This window comes from Triplophysa rosa, linkage group LG25 (genome assembly GCF_024868665.1).
Source record: "Triplophysa rosa linkage group LG25, Trosa_1v2, whole genome shotgun sequence".
Lineage (NCBI taxonomy): Eukaryota > Metazoa > Chordata > Actinopteri > Cypriniformes > Nemacheilidae > Triplophysa > Triplophysa rosa.
The window spans coordinates 3,205,183-3,231,853 of record NC_079914.1 but is presented as its reverse complement, the minus strand read 5'-3'; the positions used below and the strand labels follow the sequence as shown (position 1 = coordinate 3,231,853).

The following is a 26,671-nucleotide window of genomic DNA, read 5'->3' as shown; positions in this document are numbered from 1 at the left end:
TAAGACGATTGATTCAAAGCCCTCAAAAGGGGAAATGCAAACTGATTTTAGGACATACACGCATAAATGCAGCCAGCTAAAATAACAACCGTGTTCCACTCACCACAGGACCGAAGCAAATACAATAAACAGTTTTGTGTGTTGTGTAACTTCACTCTGGAATTCTTGAACAAGTTTGTTGACAGTTTGAATATTTATGATTTATAAACTCTTCGAATCATTCAATCTTAAATAATTTTCCTTCATATTCAATATTACAATATCAGCTATTTGTTTAGATAGCAACTGTTTTTTTTAGTTTTTTGGTTAATTCTAATTGTAAAACCTGCTGAGTTTTTTCCAGCACATTTCACTGCTATTTGCATTGGGCAGCAGAGAGGATGGGCAAACGCAAAAGAAAAACAAACACCGCCTCCCCTGCATGTTGGAATAGCCTTACGCCTAAAATAATGACCTAAACTAATAAACAAACTCCAGCAAAGATGTTTCTGTCTGCATTCCTTCTCGCCCCAGCAAGAACTTTTTCTGAAGGTCTAAACAAAGACAAAAGTGTGGTTTGACTATAAGAAACACAGAGTAAAATGACCAAATATGTATGTAAAATGTATTTATGTTCTACCCAACCGTAAGTATTGGACTTTGTTGCTCATCTCACACTGTCTGTGCTACAGTCATGAATGGGGCTTTATGTTATTCTGCATATTCAGAAGAGGGGTGCTGGTTTCTTGTCTATGTGATCAGATAAAAGTACAAAATACCACAGACTTACATTGAAGGAGGCACCTGAGCCATAGACTATAGGGTGGGTGGGCTCATTTGACTTTCCAGTAAGCAACCATACAGCAACCTGATCATAGAGCAATGGCATAGCACTTGCGACAAATTTATGGAAAATGAAATTATGCTTAATTTGGTTATTTAAATATACAAATCTTAATTTCCCAAGCAATGCAAATCCTTTTTGAATTGTATTCAGTTAAAAAAGAAAATGTTGTCATGTAAATTTACACTCAGTTTAGGCTAATGTCTGTGAAAGGTTTTTAAAAAGTTGGGGTAATTTAAGAATAAGGTTTAGCAAATATTTTTATTTTTTTATAATTTTAAAAGTAAATTCTTTTCCAATCAAACTGTGTTCGTATGTCTGTAATGGCACATGAAAATGCCAAGACGGACAGACAATGTTGTAAATTAGGGAACATTATCTATTGAATGTTTTTTTAAATTAAATAATTATTTGTATTTTTGCTATTCATTTATAATGTCTTACAATAACCACTGGGAGAATTAAGCATTATTTGTACATACCACGTGATAATGATTTGGTTAAAATGTGGTTCATTTGTGAATTACCATGAACTTTTACTATAATAATAATAAGGGAAAGAAGAGACGAAGTGTTGGAGAATATCGTGCTATCGTCAGTTTCCATATTTACATAAAATTGCTCGAAAAATCCCATAATTGTCAAGAAGAAAAATGACTTTAGAAACATTAATGAGATAATTTAAATATAGCCTAACAAAATTAAATGGCTCAAACGTAAAGCATGTAAACCGTATTAACTATTCCTTAGGAGAATGAATCGTGGTTTTAATATAGTAATACAGATCCTCAAAAATAAGATTGAAACAATTTTACTATAATAATAAAACCATGGTTGCTTTTTCCTAAGGAATTACTAGTAACGACTCAGAGACTGAAATTTGTGAATCCTCTTACTTCACCGAACGCAAAAAGATATTTCACATTTAAAGCGACCCAGCGAAAAGTAAAAATAAGAACATTGCGTAAAGACGTCTATTCCTGACTGGTTTACGTACGCCTGTGCGCAGTCCTCCCATAGGGCAGCGCGTGTGGTACGTAGCCATCTTGTGTACGGCAAAGGAAGAGCCGCCGTTAGCTTGAGATTTCTACAAACAGCAAAGACCAACAAACAGTCAGTATACCACGAACAGACCGTCTTAAAGTGTGAAACAGCTAGCGAACATGTATTTTTATGTCTCAAGATGTCTCTCCGGCGCGTTTTAAGGAGGATTTGTGTTTTTGAAGACAAGGGAGTGTTTAAAACTGAAGGCACCTCCTAAGACTCGAGTGACTGGAGTTTCATTCGCGACAGCGGCCTGAGGGAAACTCTCACACCGGGACATGGCCTTAGTTTAGGCCACGGAAATTAAGGATACGGCATCGGAGAGGTTAAACACAGCTGAAGAAAAGCTGTCGTCGTGTTTTAAAGGACTAAAATGCAGCCATGAGGACGCGCGCGCACTGACAGCTCTGAGGGAGTCTGAAGTTAGCGCGACTCTAACGGAATATTTTATGATATATTTTCATATAACTTCTGTTAGTGCACTTGAAGCTTGACGCTTCCACCTAATCCGTTAAAGTCGGAGTTACACACTCAAAGCGGCCACAATGTCAAAAATGCTGTCGAAAAAGAAGAGCTGTTTTCAGATCACGAGCGTAACGCAGGCGCAGGTGGCGGCCAACAGCATCACCGACGACACCGAGAGCTTGGACGACCCGGAGTCCAGAACCGAAGACATGTCCTCCTCGGAGATATATGACATATCTAAAAGCGGAGATTTTGAGGCGGAAACATACGAGCCGCTACATAACGACTCGGAAACATCTGGCGCGAGTGTTTCGCTCGTGCAAGACGGTCTCGCAGCATCTGGTTCTTGTAACACAGGTGCTATTCATATGAACCCTAATGTTCGTGGGGCTCTAGGGCAGATGAGCCCTGCTGCTGGGTCTTCCCAGCACTCACCTTCAGTTATGGCTAGTGTTGCACCATGCTGCATGGCACAGGCATCTACATCAGTTAGCAGTTCTGCTACAGTTAGTAGTTGCAGTTCTCGTTTCAGGGTCATCAAACTAGACCATAGTACAGGGGAGCCCTTTAAAAGAGGTAGATGGACTTGCAGTGAGTTTTACGAAAAAGAAACGGATGTTTCTTCATCCAGTCGGACTGTGGATAATGTTAAACATGCTGGCACTTTGGACCACAATGCGGACAAGGATGGACATGGAAATGCGGGGGGTTTGGTGGCTTCACCAGTTGTGCTTTCAGTACCTGCAGCAGAACCTCATACTGACAGCGGTTATGCATCTAATCCTTCTATAGAGCTTCAACATCAAAGTTATGGCATTTCGCAGCAGGGATTAGGCCTCGCAACCCATAGTTTTTTTCCGGTGGGGACCGGTAGTGCGCATATTCATCATGTCAAATCTCCCAGCATGCCTTCTACAACTCAACCACAGCCGATATACCAAGGTAAACGGGCACAAAATCCCAGTAACATCCTTGCATCAAATCAGCCAGACTTCAGATCCCAGCATCCCTTAGATGGCTCCTCATTGACCTCCCCGCCGCTCGGGGTACCATTGAATCCGTGCCCCTCACCTGTCATGACACCTGCAGTGGGAGGCTCTCATATACTGGGATTAGTTTCTCAGTCTGTGGACGCGAAGGGGCACGGCAGAGGTCCAGAGCACATTCAGGGGCTTCTACAACAGCCAGGCATTGGCGCGGCTCTAGGGACTGTGTCAGTCCCATCTGGCGTTCCACAGGCATCAGTGCCACTCGTTCAGTCAGTGGTGGCTGTGTCTGCCATCCCCCATACTGTTGTCCCTGGTGTACAAAATGTGCCTGTTGTTATGTCCAGTGCCTCTAATACCGCTCACAGCATGCCAAACCAGACTCCGGGCCCGGCTGCACAGCCCCAACAGAACCAGCTTCAGGGAATCCCCAGCGGTTTAGTGGTGGGACTGGGCACCCCGTTCGGCTTTAGCCAGATTCCCACCGGCATCACTCCGGCTGAAGATAACCAGAGGAAGTCTGAAGCGCTACCTCAGAGCTCTTTCATCATAGGAAAAGATGCCACAAAGACCCTGAATGCCCATGGCTTGCAGCTTTCCACACCTGCTGTCAACAGTCTGTTCGGAATATCTATTCCCATAGATGGGGATGAAGACAGGTAAATAAGCATTCTTCATGATCCTCACCGGTCTCTTTTGAAGGGTTTTTTATTTGGGTAAAGCTCTTAAATACTTTAGTTCAGTGTGATTTATTAAACAAAATGTCCTCCCAACTCTCAAACGTTTTCATGGAACGTGTATTTTTTTACACTTTAGCTATACTTACAAATGTATGGCTGTCATTGCATTAGATGTGTTAATGGAACATGTCCAAAGGTTATGTGATGTATTACACCTGTTGTTACTCTGCTAGGACACCTGTGTGAACTGATGGTGCGTTCAAGTCAGGTTGAATAGATCGTATTTGAGTCTTTTTTACCATTGAGAAGATCTGGATTTTCTTTAAGTCCTGAGTTTACTGTTGGGGGGTGTGTCAGTGAGAGGCATTAATGCAACGTTTGTAGCTTATAGTAAATATACAGTGACTTCATAGATAAATTACATTATACAAAAAAATACAAAACACACCTGAGGTCCATCGTTTCTATTTGATTTTCTATAAGCAGATTTAACAAACATTGCTGTATTTTGTGTAAAGCGTTAAAAGAAGGTCCACCCCCATCTTCCACTGTTACTTGAACCGAACTAACGTTGTCAACATGATTTACCAGCTCATCAATACTAACAACCTAGTGAACACACTGTTAAGGGGAACTGACTTGACACATCTACTAACAAGTCACATTGAAACCATCTGGTTTAAAGTTGACTTAGCAAAATGTCATACTAAGTGAGATGTGGTCTAGTTTTATTTGTTTGCAGATGCCACTTGGTTTGATATTTTACGAATTCACACTTTTAAAGTGTCCATATCCCTGTACATATACATCATCTTCCCTGAACAGTCACACTGACTGTGAAAGTTTAGTGTTGTTTTTGTGTTCATTTCAAGCACTATTTGATTGGTGATTAAATAATAGGACACATTGCTGTACATAGGCCCCAAAACATGACTCAAGTCTTTCTGTTTGTGTAATTTTCTTTGGTTTTTAAGAAAAGATTGTCAAATCCTGTTTGATTCACATTTACTCAATGCATTGTTCAGTTCTTTCAAGATTTATTTTGATGACTCATGTTTCCTTTCACACGTTTTTCTTGAGAAGTTGAGCTGTCTTTCTAGACTGATTAGGAGCTGTTAGCGTAGTGTTTCCTAGGGGCGATATTGACCAAAATTCATATCTCTGTATTTTTTTTGATGAAAGGCGATATCCGATATGTATATCGATATTTTCTACAAAGTGGAATAAATGTTTACTAGCAAGTCAAAGCCTCATGTGAGATGTCACAATCACCTTTATTAAAATAACTTGTGAAAAGAAATTCAATGACAGGGTTTTTTTCCCTATTTGAAAACATACACAGGGTTTTTCCTGGCTCAAAATGAGGCGGAGGTGGTGCCATCCTGATCTTGTACACACACACGTAGGCCTACCGTACCTTTCAGTGGCTTAACCAAAGTGACTTTGAGTTTGACATATTAAAAGTTCTAACAAAATTTGATAAAAATTACAATTATTAATTTATATAAAACATTACTTTCATTCAACCAAACAGATTTTTTTTTTAATCAAATAAAGCTTATCATTTTCAACTAACTTTTCAGCCCACAGTAGCCAACTGAATTAACCAGTCTTTCAAAATGAGCAAAGCTCATTCACATCTTTCATTCTCTGTGGTTCACTTTAAATGATTCGATGATCTCTTATATTCGCTAGTGACTGAAAAGTTCAATAGTTTAAATGAATCTGTTCAAATGAGTCATTCGTGTGCGAGTCGTTCTAAACGCAATGTGTGTTCATACTGGCGAACTCGCTGTGTACAGTATACGCTGATTCAACGATCCAATTGCACAGCTAAAGACATTACAATGATGTACGTCATGTTAATTTAAGAAATTTCAAGAAATTAAACGTACTTGGATGCAAAACAAACAGCCGTGAAACACAGGCTCTGATAACGAAACAGCACAAACGTCGCAACTGCAGTTACAAATGACAGTCTGTTAACTGCACGCAGCATTTCTTGTGAAGACTCGCAACATAATTTTGGCGAGAGCCTGAGGCGACACGACATTTGACACGACAATTTCTCTATGCAGGAAAAACCCTGCATACAGCTGCACACCACTTGTTTAAAACATGTAAATTGCGGGGTCCGTCCAGTTCGCGCACAGAGCGAGAGTGCTCTGCTCACTCTGTGCATGGGTACTGCGCATGTCAGACACCACAGAGCCGCTTCAAGTTGAACGCACCCCATATCGATATTAACGATATTGTCTAATCCCGCATCGCGTTGAAAAAATATGTTAAAATATATTAGAGGTGGGCGGACCAAAGATCTATTTCACGGAATGAGTCATTTTATTTCACGGTAACGATCTATTTCATGAAACAATCTCCCATTATAATTCTATATTTTATACCTCATTTTTCTTAGATTGATTTAACTAATTTATTTATTACAGTTCCATTTAAATGCTCCGCATAGTTCAAATGTAGGCAAGTTATGAAAATGTACTAAAGATATCAAATTAAGTTCTGATAATCAGATGTATTATTCATTCATATTTATCTTCTGGCTATATCATATGTATACAGTAGGAATATAGACAACATATAACAATAAAGTATGAATATGCACAAACAATGAGAATACAGTATATGACTAGTGTTATAAACTGGTGTTCATGGGGTCTGTACTGTAGGTCTTTATCGCTCTTCACTCTCTTATTAGATGAGCAATTTTAGTGTGTTGCTACTCTCTGTCTTTAGGTTTGTTTATTCTCGGGCTTGTTTTTGCACTGCAAGTCTCTGGTGACTCCTCACGCGTCTCCCAAAACTGGAGGTAGAAGCGCCTGTAGGGCATCACATCAAAGCGCTCGCTAGCATCATCGCGCATTTCAACGCAAGTTTCACCTTGGCTCGCCTGAAGTTAAACTTTATAAAACTATTGACAGCTTTTCAAAACAACCTGACTTCTGAAATACGTGTTGAGAATGAGCTTTTTTAAATGCTGGCGCAGATCCCTGCACGAGCACTGCGGGTGAGAGAAGCGCCGGACTGGAGCGGATCACTAAACTCCAGACTGAAAGAAGGTCAAAAGAATGTTTGATACCTTCATTTGTTACGGGTGGATTAATTCATTAGTTTTTTCCAGAATAGCGCCTAATTTGCAGAGTGCCGAGTTATCCACACCTACTTATTTACATTCTGCGGAATACACAGAATAAAGAAATATCTCTTACGGTTGACATTTTATTCTGCGGTAACGGAATATTCCGTCATTCTGCCCAGCCCTAGTGAAAATGTTAAAAAACGCTGGCGATGGCTGGCAACTTTTAAAAAAAGGCTGGCGGGGAAAGAGTTAAGCAGTTTACTGTTTTTTTTTTCAGATTTTCCTGAGGTATTTTCAGATATAGAGATGGTTTTGTTTTTGGCTGTTGTAACTTTGTAGAGCAGAGTTTCTCAACCCTGGCCCTCAATTTACTTTTCGGCAGAGTTTAGTTCCAACACACTTGAACAAGCTAAACAAGGTCTTTAAGATTAATGGAAAGTTACAGGCAGGTGAGTTTGTTTGTGGTTGGGGCTAAATCTGTGCGCATCCGATTTGAGAACGTCTGTAGTAAAGAAACTGAAACTTGTCACTTGTTGCATTCACTGAGGTTAAATGGACATGTTACAGTTTTAAGCACTTCTTCCTCAGCACTAAGTGCCCAGGAAATGGCCCGTAATGTTCATCTTTCGTTCAATACTTTCAGTTCCTCTCTAGACTTCGTTATGAAGAGGAAGTGACCTTTAGACACAATTGAGACATTTAAACCGCTAACTCACTGATTGAAATGGTATGACAGTTGAGGCACTGGTGAATGCTAGATTACTATAGAAAGCGTTACAAAGTTTGGGGACTGTGAACACTTGCGTTTTTTCCTTTTGTTTTAGTGGTTGGGCATCTTTATTTACCTGTCTATTAGGGATGTTGCGGTGACAGAATTTTCCCATGGTTAATCGACGTGTAAAAACGCCGGTAGTACCGGTCTCACCAGGGTTGAGTGTCAGGGATTTCGGGGCGGCCGAAAATGCGGTCATGCACATGTCTCGAATTACTTTCACTTAAATTAGCGTCAATTCAGCGGCATTTGCTTGAATTCATGATGGGTTCAAAAACAGTATGACACTCGCTTATATTACACACACCTTTATTGCAAAACGAATAATCACTGCACACCCACCATGCAAAAAACAGAGACTATTTTAAAAACATTCACGTTAAATAGGGTGCCTTTATCAACAAAACGAATAACCACTGCATACATCGTGCAACCATCAAATAGGAATCCAACGAATATTTAAATAAAGCTTCACGTTAAATAAGGTGCCTTTATCAACAAGACGAATAATCACTGCACACATTGTGCAACCATCAAATAAGAAACGAACGAATATAAAAAAAAACTACTATCTACATTGTAGAGCTGTGGAAAATATTTTTTTATGATGCATCACGATGCACGTAATGAAAGAATCAAATTTTTTTTTAAATGTGACTTCGATGTAAATGGCACTTCTGTGTCAGGAATTCAAAGGGGAAAAAATCAAGCGCAGGCAGCAGCGGTGAAGGGGTTAAACAGAAAGCTTTATTGAAACAAGACACGCAAAACAAAAACCCACAGTGGGGACAACAAGACACGATAATAATGGAAATCATAAAACAGGAACATAAACTGACTAAACTAAACTACAAAGACTAACACCACACTAGACAAAACTACAATGAACTTACAACAACTAGATTCACGGAACCACCAGGAACAGGAAACAAGCATGGGACAGGAAACTTTGAACATACAGCACAGAGGTAAGCATACAGACAAGGAATCATATACAATACACGCGCACAGGACAAAGAAACATGAGGGCATTAAATAGGGCAAGACAAACGAGGGATAATGACACAGGGCAGGTGGGAAACATCAGACACGGCAGGGAAGCAATACATGAAACGAGAGGGGCGGGGCCAATGACAAGACACGAGAAAGCACATGAGATGTCAAAACATAAACAACTCATGGCTTTCTCACATAAAACCTAAGGGCTCTGTCCCGATCCTGCCACACGACTAGAAGTTCAGAAACAAGAAGGCAGAACCGTGACACTTCTGTTTGTACATACATAGGCGGAAGGGAGAGCAGGAGCCTGTGCTAATAAACGGACCTAATGCCTTAAAAGCTAATAATTGGACACCTTTTGGGTTTTATGAAGATAAGATACGGAAGCGCATCAGTGGACAGAAAATGACATGCAGGCTCTGTGTGATTCATGACTGCGTGTCATTGTGCTTTTCTCTATTGCTGAAGACCTTGCTCAGGCCGCATGTTTTAAAGCCAATCTCAAACCATCATATGAAACACAGCAGACTCTTCACATATAGACATGAATGATGAGCGAATGATCTGTAAGTAACTGATGATGTACAGGTGCTGGTCATATAATTAGAATATCATCAAAAAGTTGATTTATTTCACTAATTCCATTCAAAAAGTGAAACTTGTATATTATATTCATTCATTACACACAGACTGATATATTTCAAATGTTTATTTCTTTTAATTTGATGATTATAACTGACAACTAATGAAAATCCCAAATTCAGTATCTCAGAAAATTAGAATATTACTTAAGACCAATACAAAGTAGTGTTGTCACGGTACCAAAATTTCAGTAGTCGGTACCAATACCAGCAAAATTCCACGGTTCTCGGTACCAATTTCGGTATCAAAGCAAAACACCAGTACATGCTAATTGAAACACAATTTTATTAATAAAGCTCATTGTTAATATAAATGTATAGAAAGCAATGCCATTTTGTATACATGAAGTATAAGTTAATTGTTGCTGAAACTGTTGTGTGCTCACTGGGGTCTTTCATGCTGATGAACATCCTCCTCAGTCTGCTGCTGTATAAGACAAATAGAATAAACTTCAGTAAGTCAACTGACTGAACAAACATGCATATGCAATATTAAAACAAACCTCAGTTTTTAATACTGCATTTACACAAGATTACTTCCATTAAGGTAACTGTATATTAAAATAATAAATGCAACAGATGTATTTTTCTTTAGTTTAAATGTGGCTTTTTAAACCTAATAGAGTTATCCATCCAAGACATACACATTGCTAGTCATACAGTTAGTATGATAGGCCTAAATAAAATAGGTACTGTAAACCCCATCCTGTCCTCCCATTAATTTTACACCATTACAGTTATAAAAGCATTAAATGGTTAATAAGGACACTTGACTGGATTAGCATTGGCGCTAACAAATTAACACACAAACAGGGATGTTTATTTTGACGTAACCTTTAACTTAACATATGATACAACATTCATAATGCAAACGCGAACAAAATTTGAAACTTACCACTTGAACTTGTTAACTTAAATCCGGATGCATCCTCGTTTCACCACAAAACTCTGTTCGTTTTCTTCGTGATATGACTTTAATCTGAAGTATTTCTGTGCGCATCTCTTGTGGATCGGAGCCGCTCTTATCCGCTCATCACGTCTTATTGCGTTTATAAAAAGTTTCCGACTGACAACCTGTCAGACAGAGCATCAGTACCCGGTTGACCCGGTATGTCGGTACTACCGGGTCTTATGAAAATGAGGTACCGACAACTTTTTTATTTTTAGTTACCGACTTCGACCCGAAGTACCGGTACTTTTGACAACATTAATACAAAGAAAGGATTTTTAGAAATCTTGGCCAACTGAAAAGTATGAACATGAAAAGTATGAGCATGTGCAGCACTCAATACTTAGTTGGGGCTCCTTTTGCCTGAATTACTGCAGCAATGCGGCGTGGCATGGAGTGGATCAGTCTGTGGCACTGCTCAGGTGTTATGAGAGCCCAGGTTGCTCTGATAGTGGCCTTCAGCGCATTGTTGGGTCTGGCATATCGCATCTTCCTCTTCACAATACCCCATAGATTTTCTATGGGGTTAAGGTCAGGCGAGTTTGCTGGCCAATTAAGAACAGGGATACCATGTTTTAGAGCACTTCATGCTTCCTGCTGCTGACCAACTTTATGGAGATGCAGATTTCATTTTCCAACAGGACTTGGCACCTGCACACAGTGCCAAAGCTACCAGTACCTGGTTTAAGGACCATGGTATCCCTGCTGCAGTAATTCAGGCAAAAGGAGCCCCAACTAAGTATTGAGTGCTGCACATGCTCATACTTTTCATGTTCATACTTTTCAGTTGTCCAAGATTTCTAAAAATCCTTTCTTTGTATTGGTCTTAAGTAATATTCTAATTTTCTGAGATACTGAATTTGGGATTTTCATTAGTTGTCAGTTATAATCATCAAATTAAAAGAAATAAACATTTGAAATATAGCAGTCTCTGTGTGTAATGAATGAATATAATATACAAGTTTTACTTTTTGAATGGAATTAGTGAAATAAATCAACTTTTTGATGATATTCTAATTATATGACCAGCACCTGTAGTTTTGAGTGCTCATGTGAAATGTGGCAAAAGCACATTTTAAGCCCGTTTACATGAACAGACCCACTGCCGCTCTTTGTTTAGTGTGTTGTTTTCTTTAAAGTGATTGTGTACCATACAGTATATAAACTTTTGTATTAGCAAGTGATGCTGAGTTTGTAACTTCTGTTATGCATATAGGTATTATTCTAGACTTTTACATTATTTAGATAATTGGTCAAAAAAACAGTTTTGCCATTTTCAATTCGGTGTATGATTATTCTTTTGCTTAAAAAAGCTGCCAGATAAAAAGGTTGTAAGAGAAAGACGTTGAGGTATTATTTAAAAAAAGGCAGACTGAATGCATCGAATCGTGACCCTCTGAATTGTAATCAAATCAAATTGTCAGGCAGGTGAAGATTCACAGCTCTTCTATATTGTCGTCATCTCTTTGTTCTAGTGGAAAGTATTCACCTGTTCAGAAGATTTAGTTCAGGGCAGGCTAAGGTTTTGCCTTAGGTTGACATTTGACACAAATCAGCATAACTGCCAAAAAGAGTTTATTAGAAAGAGTTATTTGTGTGTTTGATTGTTAACAATTTTGTCTATGCTCATAAAAAAAGTGCTTTAAAAGGTTCTTCGATGCCATAGAAGAACCTTTTGGTTCCATAAAGAACCTTTAACATCTAAAGAAACTTTCTGTTTCACAAAAGGTTCTTTGTGGCGAAAAAAGGTTCTTCCGATTATAAAAAAGTAAGAAAGAGATGGTTCTTTAAAGAACCTTTGACTAAATGGTTCTTTGTGAAACCAAAAAAGGTTATTCTATGGCATCGCTGTGAAGAACCTTTTAAGCACCTTATATAAATATAAATATCACAATAATATTACAGTATAAGGTTATAATTACTACACATTGATTTACCTTACATTTAAGCAATGGACTAATATTAATAACAATACAATCAGTTGGTCTGGAATTTATCTTGGCTTGCATATCCTGTAGTTATTACAGGTCAACCTGTTGCTCTTTAATTTTCTGCCAGCTTAATTTCCCCAGGAAAGTTGTCATATCGTCACTTGTCATATCGTCACTTGTCATATTCGTCACTTGTCATATTTGGTGGAAAGACACATTCAGAATTTGTGTTTTGCAAATTAGCTAAGAGAATTTAAAGGGATAGTTCATCCAAAAGTCTGTCTCATTTAACTGACCCTCAAGTTGTTCCAAACCTGTATAAATTACTTTGTTCTGCTGAACACAAAATGAGATATTTTGAAGAATTTAGGAAAGCAAAAAGACAGGATACAGTATATTTCGGTTGTCCTCCATTTTAGCATTTACATAGTCTTACTTTTAACTGAATGGTTTAATTTATTATTTGTTAATTTATTATTTCCTTTGGAATGAGACGTTAAACCGAGGTCCTGACTCTCTGTGGTCATTAAAAATCCCAGGATGTCCTTTGAATAAGAGTAGGGGTGTAACCCTGGCATCCTGGCCAAATTCGCCTATTCGCCTCTATACATCATGGCCTCCTAATCATCCCCATATGTACTAATTGACTTCGTAACACTGTCTCCTCTCCACCAATAAGCTGGTGTGTGGTGGGCGTTCTGGCGCAATATGGCTGCCGTCGCATCATCCAGGTGGATGCTGCACATTGGTGGTGGTTGAGGAGATTCCCCCCTTCCATGTAAAGTGCTTTATAAATGTAACGAATTATAATTATAATTAAATCTACATTTTAAGAGACCTGTAAACTATTTGACTTCACAAAGCGCTCAAATACTTCACGTATTTCCTTCAAATCTGAATGCCCATCATTTCCAATTTACACATCCCCACACACGATTGCGTATTTGTTTATTCAGTGTCTTGGCTAATTTGGTAATGCACCTACCAGTAAGCATGTAGTCATGTCCGTTTGACACGTTTTATTCTTAGTCTTGAATCATTGCGGGTCACAGGATAAGGGTTGTTTTGTAACATTCATAGTGTTGCATGATTGGGTGAAGGAAATCGAATTAATCTGCTTTTAGTTAAACTGTAAAAATTTGGCTGTAAATCAATGTGTTCATTTGTTTAGGGGATCCGTCTCTGTCACACTGAATGACTGTTCTGACTTGTTTGACATTCATTCTGAACTATGAATCCTTGAGGGCTCCTGCTAGGGCCACTGACACCACACAGTGCTGTTACTTTTTCAGTGTGAATGTCTATTCATGGCAGCGTTTTTTTTGAAAGCCATTTATAATAGGCATCTTGTTTTTCAAATTTAACAGATCATATATTTCATATAGTGTGAAGAAGGGTTTGTTTATTAAGCTTCCCCTATCACCTATAATGTTATTCTTATTTTCATCATTTTCACATCTTATCCTTTCTTTTTTTTCTAATCTCCAAGGAACCCTTCCACAGCTTTCTATCAAGCCTTCCCCAACTGTAGGTCAAAGGTCATCAGTAATGGGTATGAGGTCTGTGCATAATATTTTGCACACTTGGTGGTCATGATTCTGCATGCACTGCAGTGAGCATGACATTTCCAGAAGCGGCTTTTAAGCTCACGTCTCTGATATCTGTAACAAATGCAACTTTTGATGATTGTTGGCACGATTGTTGTTTGTTTGACTGACAGTAAGGCGAGTTTTGCTTCGATTACAATGTACATGGTAGATTACACTTTCTACGTTGTTGATTATAATGCTAGTTTTTGTGCTTCTTGTTCACGTGTAACCCTAACAGACTCTGGATCCAACCGTTTAATATACAGTAATCACAATTATGTTTTGTTCTTTTTGTGTTAATTGTCCAGTAGACATGTGTTGGTATATGGTAATATGGCGATAATAAGTAACAATGTTGACGTTATCTCCCTTTAAAATACAGTGAAAAATTCAATATAACCCATGACGCAGTGGAACACACAGTCATGAGTCGAGATTCGCAACGCTAACTCAGTGCGGTACATGATACACACGTACCTCAGCGTGCCCCGGCTGACTGTATGCCAGCGTTAGATGTGCACCCCTAGATGTAAGTAATTTATGAATGAATAAAAGAACGGACCTGTATATTATGTAAAACATATCTAATAAGGCTATGGCAAATACATTTTACATTTCCACTTGCTTCTAAAAATAGTGTTACCATAAAAATGACACTACACAAGCAAAAAATACATGCATGGACAATTTGGACCATTTGAATTATATTAATTACAGTTTTCTAATTTGTATATTAATATGTTCAGAATGTTTCGTAAGGCATTTTATGTGTCGTACAGAAGCGCTTGTTTTGTATTGCTCAGGACTAAATGTGAAAATGTACATCACGTACCAGCTTGATGGTTAGAGGCAGAAATTGACATTTGATTATGATTGAAAATTCGGTAGGTCTTTGAACAAAGGGAGGTTTGTACTGTCATTGAGCCAAAAGGATTTAGCATTTCTGTGTGACTCATTACGCTGGTGGGAAAGATAGAATTCTTAAGAAAAAAAAACGATGGATTATGTTATTGTTAGAGTAGATGTATTACTTGTTCATTCCTGTCCTCAAAGAATCACAATGTTCAAAAACGTTTCTATTAAACTTACCGAGTTTTAAATCCTCGGTAAATCCTTGGAGACGAGTCTGTAAACATGTCAGGAGGATTGGTTTTCGGTTACTCACTTTATCACGTATTACAAGTCGAACTTCTTATTGATTTAATTTGATAGACTAGTTAAATTCGTTTTGTAATACTTGGTGTGTGACAATATATCGATATGGCGATGTATTGTCGTCCTTCGTGCGATACGAGAATCGATATGCAAATATAAATTGGATATACAAATTGGATATATCGATATCCAAATATCAATATTTTAATTTATAAAACAAGACGCTCTAAATATTTTCCAAGCGTTATTACATCATGGCTCCACTGGGTAGCGCTTAACAAATAAGGGAAACGTGAACAAACTAGTCTGAGAAAGAGTTTAGGATTGCGTGTAAAATAAAATATTCTCCATGCATATTTGTGAATGAACGTTAATGTGCTTAGATTTAATGCTAGTTGCTGCACTGAAATGTTTTTTAGGTTTATTTTATTTAAGCTGGTTAACACTAAGGTGTCCCCATTTAGAAATGTGCCAGTATCCAAATTTATTATGTGTTAAATGTGTCAGTTTACAAACATAAGCTTTTAATTTAAGCATAAAATGTTTAATTTGCTTGAAATGTTACTCATGTTGGTAATATGCTATTAATTTACCTACTGAAAAATGTTTTGTGGACTTGAGTAAAGAGACAAATGTTGCACTTAACCTTTTCACTGGCATTTTGTTTTCATAGTTAAACAGATATCGTGATGTATCGTTATAGAATTGCCAAACAACACACCGATTATCGTAGTACTCGCAGCATCATGATATTATCGGCACCGTTAGCCATGCATCATGAATCATATCGTGAGGTACCCTATGATTCCCACCCCTAATACTTACATTCAAAACAACAGGAAAAGCTTTAATTTTTACAAAAATATATATTTTTATTGAATGCTATAGTCAAGTCTTTTATTGTTTAGATCGATATTTTTTTAGCCTGTTTATTATTACTTTTAGTAGTTGTGTGACAGTCATTAGTCATCATTATGACATATATGTAAAACTTGGCATTCATCTTATTTGTCTATTTAAACCATTATCATGTTCTTTCATCTCTGTCCACATGCTTCTGGGCAGTTACAGACAGATCCTACTGAAAATAAGATGGATTTTGAACATGGCAGAATTGTTATTTTTGGTAACTGTTCTCTTATAAGTTTGAGAAATTAAAAACGAACAAGGAAATGATTGTGAACCTTCTTCCTGAAGTGGATTTGAGGCATGTCAGGGCTTGACATTAAGCATTGTCATGTGGTTGTCCTTCGGACAAGTGAATTTGTCATTCACTTCCGAGTACAAAAATTACTTGTCCAAAGATCCAATGTTTTTTGTTGTGCAGTTTAAAATACAACATCAGCACGTTTAAATGTAGAAAAAAACGTTGGGTGCCTTATGGGGCAAAAATACAACATACGGGCTCCCATAGTTAACTTGGGACCCTATGATTGAATCGCGGAATCCAGGCATATGTTGCTGTATAACGCGGAATGGCACAGAATATGGCAAATGTATTATTTCAAAAAGTAGCACCGAACAGCTAACACAATTCAAATTGTGCATGAGTAACTTTAGAAATATTCAGATGATGTGTAAATATGTAATCTGCAATTGTTTCGCGTGTGCTCGTGGAGCTTTAAGAGAACGCATGCACATGACACATGCACATCACATGAGTTTCACTGTTTCATGTGAGAAAAGCAACTGTCAAACCAAACACCCTTTGCGGCGACCCGTCAAAATAAAAGTCTGATTAACTTGAACAAGTTATAACACACCCACATTTTACCACACCATCCCTCTTGATTTTTTTTATAGTTCAACCACTGAGTATATTATTTACTTTAGTAAACTAAAGCCCTAGTAAACTAAAGTAAATGTGCTAGTAAAATTATACAAAATTAGAACTTATTATAAAAAATATTACTTACATTTAAGTAGACTAAAAAACAAAAACAATTTTATTTCTATTTTTATTTTTCCCTGTATGGTTCAACGTATCTACTGCAGGTTTATAAGTGAATACTGTAGTATACTGACGTATTTTTTCATGTGGGCAAATATATTGTATAGTAAAGGACAGAAAACACAGAATCCAGAAAAATTTCAACAGAAAAAACGGAATTTGGGAAAAAATAAAACGGTTTTCTTATTGTTGTTGTGTCTTCCCTCGTATTGCAAGCCATATCTCTCCGGCCCCTCATTTGGGTTGCTTTTCATGAACTGGCCCCCATGACAAACTAATCGAATAGCCCTGGTATACAGTGTTTATCAATTTACTACAAGGGCACTACAATTTTCAATAGCAAATACTATAGTACACTAGTGTTGTCAAAAATATCGATATTTCAATAAGTATCGATACTGAAGAATCTGAAACGGTTCCAATACCCATGTCCCACGTATCGATATCAGCTGCGCGTTCCCGCTCTCTTTCTCTTTTCCGACAGTGAGTTAACACACTCTGCACGTGAACGCATAACAACAGAGCCCCGCCTCCTCTCACATACTTGACTCGTTTGTGGCAGTTAAATCGTGTTTATGTTAGAAAAGATGGCCAGTCTCAGTAACACACAGAGTCTCCGCAACAGTTCTCATGTTTAATGCACGCGTTTCTGTCTTTATGTGCGCTCATCAATGATTTCATCCACTCATCTCGTTCGCTCCGGTTAATTTGATGTTTGAAATAATGCTGGTGCGGGTAAAGTCTCCGCAACAGTTCTAGCGTGTGATACACGTTTGCACTCCAGTGTTTACCATAGCGCTCTATGTATGTGCGCTCATCAATGATTTCATCCACTCGTCTCGTTCGCTCCGGTTAATTTGATGTTTGAAATAATGCTGGTGCGGGTAAAGTCTCCGCAACAGTTCTCGCGTGTGATACACGTTTGCACTCCAGTGTTTACCATAGCGCTCTATGTATGTGCGCTAATCAATGATTTCATCCACTCGTCTCGTTCGCTCCGGTTAATTTGATGTTTGAAATAATGCTGGTGCGGGTAAAGTCTCCGCAACAGTTCTTGCGTGTGATACACGTTTGCACTCCAGTGTTTACCATAGCGCTCAATGTATGTGCGCTGTTCAATGATTTCATCCACTTGTCTCATTCGCTCCGGTTAAAAGTTGTTAATGTTCGAAAGATGTCCAGTGCGGAGTCTCTGCAACAGTTCTTGCGTTTAAGTTTGCGTTTCTGTCTATATGTGCGCTGATCAATGATTACAGTATGGGCCTATGTGAATAAAAGCCAATTTAGCCAAATAAAAATGTAGGCTATTAACTAACATTAATGAACAATGAATGAGCAATACATTTGTTCAAGTATTTATTAATCTCTTTTAAATGTTAGTTAAAAAATACAACTATTTATGTAAGCTCCCCTGTTGAAAAATCCAGTATATGCTGGGTAAGGTATGTTTTGATCGATACTGGTTTGATCTTAAACCAGCTAAGAACCATCTTAAATCAGCATATGAACAGTTTAAACCAGCACAAACCAGCAAACCAGCATCAAAACATACCAAACCAGCATAGGCTGGTTTTTTCAGCAGGGTCTGGTCCATTAGTACTGACAAATACAACTTTGATTTTAAATAGTAAATGTATTCGTAAAATTAACATTAGATTAACAATTAATAAATAATGTAAAAATATATACCTCATTGTCTAGTCTTGTTCAATTTAACTTCAAATAAAAATGAAAAAGGCCTGTATTGCTATTGCTTATTAGGGCCTTATTGCTATGGCAGTTTATTCCCCGTGGTATCGAAAATGGTATCGAATATCGATATTTTTTTAAGTATTGAATCGAAGTTAGAAATTCCAGTATCGTGACAACACTATAGTACACTACACTGGCAGTGTTCAGTTTAACAGGACTTTTATTTTGACGAGTCTTTGGGAAAACGATTTAGTTTTTGTGTTTGCCGATAGCTTCAATCAAACAGTAAAATGCTCCGTGTAAAAACTCTCAGAGCGACACTGGATATGAAGTTCATGTGTTCATATCCTCATACAGTGCAGACACAGCTAAATCCTCGACCACTCATGTTGTATGTTAAACTGTGCACACAATGTTAATGTCGAGCCCTGCATGTTTATATTGATATTTATTGAATCATTTATAAGAACAAATACTTGGAAAGAAACAGAATACCTTGAAAGACATTATCAAATCACACTACATAAAAGATGACTGTATTCCCGTACGGTTACGTAAATATTCAATTGAATTACTGCCCAGCCTTATGTTTTATCAATTTGTAATTTAAAGCGTAAAACTAATTGGTTAGAAAAATGTATGATGCAAGTAATGCTATCACGAGTGTTCAATCCTGGCATAGACAGCTGCTGAAAATGGTATTGCGCTTCAAGTGTGCTACTGGACGCATACAACTTTATAGTGTGCATCCATGAGCATGTATCTTCTGAAACTTAATTTACTTAACTTAATTCATGTTTATAGTCACTGTATGCATAACCATTTACATGCTGTAGTTTTAATTTTTATGGTTTCTTCAAATCCCTAACTATGAGCAATTATAGTAGTGATGCTGTGGTAATGTACACCATTTATTTGTCTTTTTGGTTAAAGATCAATAGTGGTTAAAGATTAGACAAGATTAGCTAGAACATGCACACTGCCGAGCAGCAGGAGGCGCCTGTAGGACTGCGCATGGATGGAGGTAACACCCGGGTTGATCCACATCAATCACAGCAGTCCGCATGACTCAGGCCAGCGGCTGGAGGTCATTGGTTTTAGGCCATCTGTTCTGTGGCCAGCTGTTTGTTGACCAAAAACCTTACGCAACAGCTTGGCGAATGAATAAAAGGCATCTCTCAAGACTCTAGACTTGTTTACATGGGAGGAAAGAATCACCCATGACTCTGATTTGAAGTAGATGCATTATCATTTACTTGTTGAGTAAAGGGTGTCTGAAGAAAAAAGGTTTTTCGGTTAATTGCCAGAGGTGTAAAGAGTACCTGAAAACCATACTTAAGTAAAAGTACAGATACCTTGCAGTGAAAATTACTCCATTACAAGTTACAAGTCACCAATTTCAAAACGACTTGAGTAAAAGTCTTCGAGTATCTGATTTGAACAGTACTTGAGTATTTTACTCGTACTGAATGTAGGCTCAAAGCAGCACTAGTCCTCAACACTTAAGAGACATGTCAGTGAAAAACTAGAAACAGTCGATTCGTGAGGAGAGCAATCGCATTTATTTTCTTAAATCATAATAAGACTGAACACCTCAAAATTGCAACAAATCATGGCCGACATCATAACCTACTGTACGTCTATTACAAACACCCAAGTCTCATTTAAGCTCAACTGCTCATAAGTAAACCAAACTCCTTCAAAAAGGTCTCTTCAATATAACGGATAAATAAAGTAATGTTAAGTAAAATCAAAAAGTCAAAGCCTTTTTGCACTGGACATGCTGGTTTGGGCCTCATGGCCAGCTGCAGTCATGTCCTCATGTCACATACACTGTTAGCCCTCACCTGCCATTTCTACAGTAATATACTGTATTGGCAACACTGTTGCCTGCTAGTTACTGTAGGTGTTTTACAGTAAACTACTGCAATGGCTGTTTGTATTAACGCACTTAAGTCACACAGTCTTAGATGAACACGTGTAAATAACAGATGAACACAATAAATCTGTCAAGATTTCACCAGAGGAGAATTAAACACAAACATCAATAACATCTTCACATATTACAGACACCACTTTCACTTTATTTCTGTCATCTGTGTAAGATCTCATTGAGATTTAACTCTAGTTCATAGTGGTTCAATTATGTTTTAAGTCACCATTATGGCGATCAGTGTTTGCTTTGGTTGGACTCTTTGACTTTCTTGTAGCTTTAAAATGTACACTTATACAATAACACTGAAAGGGACTTTACAGGAACCGCAACTTTATGTTTGCTTAGTAACTGAAGATACATCTGAAAGAATCCAATCATTAAATAATAATAATATAGCATTTAAGATTTATTAAGATATGTTTGGTAAAGTGATCACATGTTGTAATGGAAAGATCTCTGTCAGAAAATCTTTCTTTGCAATTGAGACACAGTTAGACACTTGACATACAAACCTCATCAATGGTGACAAACAATCATGAATGAGTTTTGTACTATGTACCCAGCATGCATTGCAGCATGAAGCTGTTCAGTTGATTGTCACCATTGTTGAGATTCATATGTGGATTGTTCATTTCTCTGTGTCCGACTCATTCTATAGGTTAATATTTTGTCTATATAGTGTGAGACCACTTTTGAAAATTGAAATACTATACATTCTTTTTACTGGTTTACATCACTTCATGGCAATAGTCCCACCACATGGTCAAATTTTGAGCAAACATGTTTAGAGCACATTTAGGAAGAGTTAGTTTTAAAAATAAGAGCTTTTGTAGATGTGTGACCTACAGTAACTAGCTGGCAACAGTGTTGCCAATATATTACTGTAGAAATAGCGGGTAAGGGCTAACCGTGTGTAAACCGCCAGCGATTGACATCTACCTGATACTGCACTCATATTCATATAAAGAAGCCATGTTGACAAGTTTTTGTAAGTTAGAGCAAAATCCACAAGATTGTAGTACCTGTAGTACCTTCATTACCCTGTAAATGGCAATATTAATTATAAGATAGGTGCCATGCAAAATGTAATGTGTAACTGCATTAGTCATTACAAATGTAGTGGAGTAAAGAGTACATATACTTGTTCAAAAATGTAGTTAAGTAGAGAGTAAAAGTTGCTAATATCTTTAATACTCAGTACAACTACAAAGTAGCCAAAAAGATACTTAAGTAAAGTAACTAAGTACATTTAATCCAATACTTTACACCACTGTTAATTGCTAAAGGTTTGACCTCTCCTCAAAGCCGGCTTTTTTGTTAAACAAAGGCCACTTGGTTACTTTAAGTTAACTGTTATCATATAGAAAACGTTAGAAATCGCTAGTTTAATATAATGCCGTTACAGTTTTTTTCCACTGTGTAGGCAGCAGGAAGACGTTTTCTTTGGAATGGTCAGATCGGAATGCTGTTTTTTTGGGGCTTGTTCAGGCCACAACATGTATTTGACATAATGGCATCACGGTAAGTAAAACGTGTTGCTAAGAATAGGATTGTAAGACGTTGACAGACACTAGTAATTTTTGTGAAAACCACAAATAGTTCTCTCAAGATTTTTTTTTGTTTTAATAACTCAGAGGTTTTATGGTTTAATGATCAAGAAATGCCGGTTGACACCTGCTCATCTGTACGTAACCTCTCTAACTATTTACTGGCTGTTTGAGTTCAGGATAGAAGCCATAAGCAAGTAAATGCATTTCTTTATACTGTTCATATTGTCGCTCCAAAGTTGCTTGGCAACATCACAATATAAACCAACATTGATATGCCTGAAAGTATAAATGCACGTAACCGCAGGCAGGCGTTTTTTTATGTGAACAACCTACACAGAGAAAAGGCTTTAAATTGAGCAGATTGTGAAATTTAAGGATATTTGATACAGCTTGTGAGACACCTGTGTTTTTTGCTAAAGCACGTCACAGTTTGCGTGTTCATGTTTGCTCGACGTCTGTGGTCCAGAACCTGTTTCCTAGTAGGGATATGCAGGTACCTGCTTGTATAAGAAAGTCATGCGTCCAAGCGAAGGAAATGTAGAACATGATGCCTTTGCAACGTCTGATTGCCCAAAATTTAATTGTAGACTGACGGATCATGTTCTGGAGATTCTCATTGACTTCTCAGAATCGTAAAATCATAACAGGTTCGTAAACAGAACCGTCACTGTTTTTAGAAAAACTCACTTTGTCAATGGCGTATTTGTTTCTAATTTATTTCTGTACCTGTGTTTTGCATTGATAGTAATAGGTCTGCATGTCAAGCATGTTACATTTGCATTGAAAAGGTTGTTGTTTTAAAAAGGTTTGTAAGATCACTACCCATCATGAGACGTGTAGTTTTGTTTCATATCTTTTAAGTTTACAAGACTAAAAAATTTGTTATTTAAATGCATTTAAGAACAGCCTGAAAGTCTTATATGTAGTTTAAAATTGTAAAAAATGAGCTCAAGTAATTTTACAAGTTAGTAAACGAGGAATTGCAAGCAAAAACAAATGGCACACGATATTAATATCAGAGTCGAGTTTCAGTGTTCTCAACTTTTACGGTGGTGTCCGAGACGGAGCCAAGCGTGCTGGCTCGTGTACAGCATGCTAAATTCGGACCCCGCCCCCTCGGTTACCACACCCCCCTGCTCGAGCACACATTCCATAAATCCTGCAGAGCGCCTGTTCCACAATACAAACACGGAGAGACACAGGACTGAATCTGAGACTAAAACCCTTTAACGACATGCGCTCAAAAATGAGCTACTGCCTACCCTACTCACCTGGATCATCTCCTACATGTTCTACGAGATTAATAGCATACAAACGATGCAGGTAAATGTTTAAAAAATACCAAAAGTTTACATTCTGCCTTTACATTTTTACAAAACTTGTTCGGAGGCATTGCTTTTTCCTCCGGAGTGTTTATGCGTTCTTTGTTGCATTTTTTTGTCTAAACGCGAAGTGTTTTATCTTCAGTTTTCAAAGGTAAATGTACGTGTTGTGCGTCACGTACGAGCCGTCTCGACAGTAACGTAAGCGGAATATGAATGTCATAAACTACGTTTGAATGAAGTGTCAGGCTTTGAATGCATTACAGCTTTGTTTGCATTTGTATTAAAGATACAGAATATTATTATATTATTACAGAGAATATTATTAATTTATATTTACTCACCAGTAATGTAATGCATTGAGGGGGTTCATGTCGTTCACGCGAGGCACGTTCTTGTGGTCAAACACAGCAGGACGGTATTCAACTCTCACATTATTTCACATTAGTAACTATATTTAAATTTACTTGGCAAAACTTATCTCTTGAGACGCAACAACCAAAAGGGTCCGCCTGACCATGTATGCATAGACCCGCAATAAAAAAGCGCAGATGAAACGCAAGAACGCTTGCTTGCCATTTACGCTGTAATTTCTCCTCAAGTTATTCATAGGGGTATCTGAACGTGATTCTTATTTTATGGTCGAATCATACAGCAGTGAAACTCATCGAAAGTTATTATGAACATTTTGCTTTGTTAAGGACCAACAACTGGCAAGATATAAAAGCAATGGAAATGACAACAAATAAATGTAGAGTTTATCTTGCAAGTAGGTTCAAGCTTGTTTGATTAATAATAAGGAAACATGTATTTTTAATATTTTTGTCTCCTTAATAACGTTCTGTTTTTGCAAGACTATGACATATTGCGCAATAGTATTTAATGTAGACATGCTGGTTTGAAATGAAAGTATGTGCATATCTGCTAAGTATTTTTATCTGGAGAATTGATCATAACACGTGTATGATTTTGTCCACCATGTGTTGATAAGCACAACCAGGAAGTGTCATGTAAATTTGACATTCTGAATTATTGGTGAGTGAAAGTTGGCAGTTTGTGGATGAGATTCGTCTGATATGATGTCGTAGACGTGACTTGAATATTCCTTAGAAGTGATATTTGTAATAAGTAATGTCTTTGTTTTTTTTCCTGCAGTGCCTCTGGCGCCAGTGTTGTTGCCATTGATAACAAGATAGAGCAAGCTATGGTAAGTTTTTTTTTTCCAGATTGTTTTTCTGAAATAATGTGTATAACTAATAAAGTTGTTCCACTCTTCCTCAGGATCTCGTGAAAAGCCATTTAATGTACGCTGTGCGCGAGGAGGTGGAGGTCTTGAAGGAACAGATCAAGGAGCTGTATGAAAGGAACTCTGTTCTGGAAAGAGAAAATGCAGTATTAAAATCTCTGGCTAACTCTGAACAGTTGACTCCATTCAACAACCCCGGAAGCACTTCTCCCCAACAGACAGCAGTGAACGCCATCTTACAGGAGGGAAGCAAACTCGTGGCCTTGCCCCCACAACCCAACGTATCCACAGTGTGAAAAACTCATCACCATAGACTTGTATAAAGAAATGCACAAACATTTTGCAATCAGCAAAAGAGATTTTGGTTTTGGTCTTGTTTGCCATGTCGTGGAGAGCCATGCTTCGATTTCACATGCTGCGATTTTACATGCTGCGATTTTACATGCTGCTTGGCTTTCCCAGTATTAGACAATCATTTTGGGAAAAGCTCGCGTTTGGCTTGAAGAGGGTTGCGGCAGGTTGTCCCGGGCACGGGCTGATGGGAGGTATGAGAGAACGGGAAAGGGAAGTTGAGATAGCCATTTAGCAGGAGGCCTCCAGTGTGCGTCTATTCCTAGACTTTGCGGTTGAAGACAAACACTGATGTTGTAACTAGCACGGAAAGGATGGGAGTTTTGCCAGAGCTAACGTTCTACAGCATGTTTTTTTAGTTTTACAGTTTGCATATATTTATTAGAGGGCTGCTATTTTCATAATGTAAATGAAAAATATGTAACAGAGGTCTATTATATAAAGAAACTTTCCATTGGTTTGGAAATTGTAAAATAGATGTTAAAGCATCGACAACTTTGTTTGGCAATAATAATCCCATGGCACAGTTCCATCTGGAAAGGCTGAATAATCTTTGCTATCGTTGATATACAGTCCTGTATAGTTGGATGGATTGGGGTTGAATGTATATGTGTATAGATTGTAAAGTATTATAACCAGTTGTACAGGTGAGCACCAGTTATCAAGTATTTCTCTAATTTTAAGTATACCGTACTTCCCCAACATTCTTCACTTATAATTTTATCTGAAATACCATTTTAAAAAACCTGGGATGGGGAAAAAGCTGTGAATTTGTTCATACAAACGTATTTGTAACCAAAGAAGAAAAACTGTAGATTTGTTTTGTAATGCACACTTTCTGACTTTTGTTTGTCTTTACTTTGCCATGTCAAGAAATCTTTTGTTTGCTGGTTGGCATGTTCTGCATGATCTTTCAGACTGTTTTCTTACCTCATTTTTTTTTTATTCAACATAACTTAAAGTCTGTGAACCATATTTGAGTATGGACGGTGAAGGGTAATTTCTGGCCCCGGTAATGCAACCCTGATAATGGGAAAAAACGAGCCATCTTGTTTAATTGCGTTGTGTTGACATACATCAAATGTTTATTAAATTGCAGAAAATGTACAAAATACAGTATTTCCAGGAGTAGTTTACACTGATTGTTAAACTTACACATAAAAGGTAAAATTGTCATCCCAAACAATCAGTAGAAATCAATTTGTGAAAGTTTGCAGTTCACAGAAATAGTCATTATTTTGGTATAGGGCATGTCCTTTGTTTTTAATGTCTTTTGTGCCTCTTGTATGATGCGCTTTACAGCAGTCTGGTTTATTTTTGCCCGTCAGAGCCAAACATAAATTGTACATCAGCCGGCGAACATGTGGTTTGATTTTTTTATATTTGTTGAAGGAAATGTAGTATACAAGCAAAATGCATTTTGCTTGATCACTGAGCCTTTGAGAATATCATTGTTAATAAAAATATTGCATATGATAAAATCAAAACAACAAAG

At 37.6% G+C, this 26,671-nt stretch overlaps 1 protein-coding gene across 1 annotated transcript; it reads left to right on the top strand.

Moving 5' to 3' along the window:
* Nucleotides 1–1,860: 1,860 nt before the first annotated feature.
* tsc22d2 (TSC22 domain family 2) lies at nt 1,861–26,536 on the top strand. Its single transcript, XM_057326504.1, has 3 exons — nt 1,861–3,977; nt 24,735–24,786; nt 24,861–26,536. Exons 1-3 carry the CDS (start codon nt 2,413–2,415, stop codon nt 25,119–25,121), a joined length of 1,878 nt encoding a protein of 625 aa, XP_057182487.1. The 5' UTR covers nt 1,861–2,412; the 3' UTR covers nt 25,122–26,536.
* The last annotated feature ends 135 nt before the right edge of the window (nt 26,537–26,671 follow it).

Excerpts from the sequence above, each read along its gene's own strand:
- tsc22d2 (XM_057326504.1), top strand. The coding sequence starts at position 2,413 with ATGTCAAAAATGCTGTCGAAAAAGAAGAGCTGTTTTCAGATCACGAGC. Across the intron at positions 3,978-24,734 it reads ATAGATGGGGATGAAGACAG|TGCCTCTGGCGCCAGTGTTG; the intron begins GTAAATAAGCAT and ends TTTTTCCTGCAG. Across the intron at positions 24,787-24,860 it reads ACAAGATAGAGCAAGCTATG|GATCTCGTGAAAAGCCATTT; the intron begins GTAAGTTTTTTT and ends ACTCTTCCTCAG.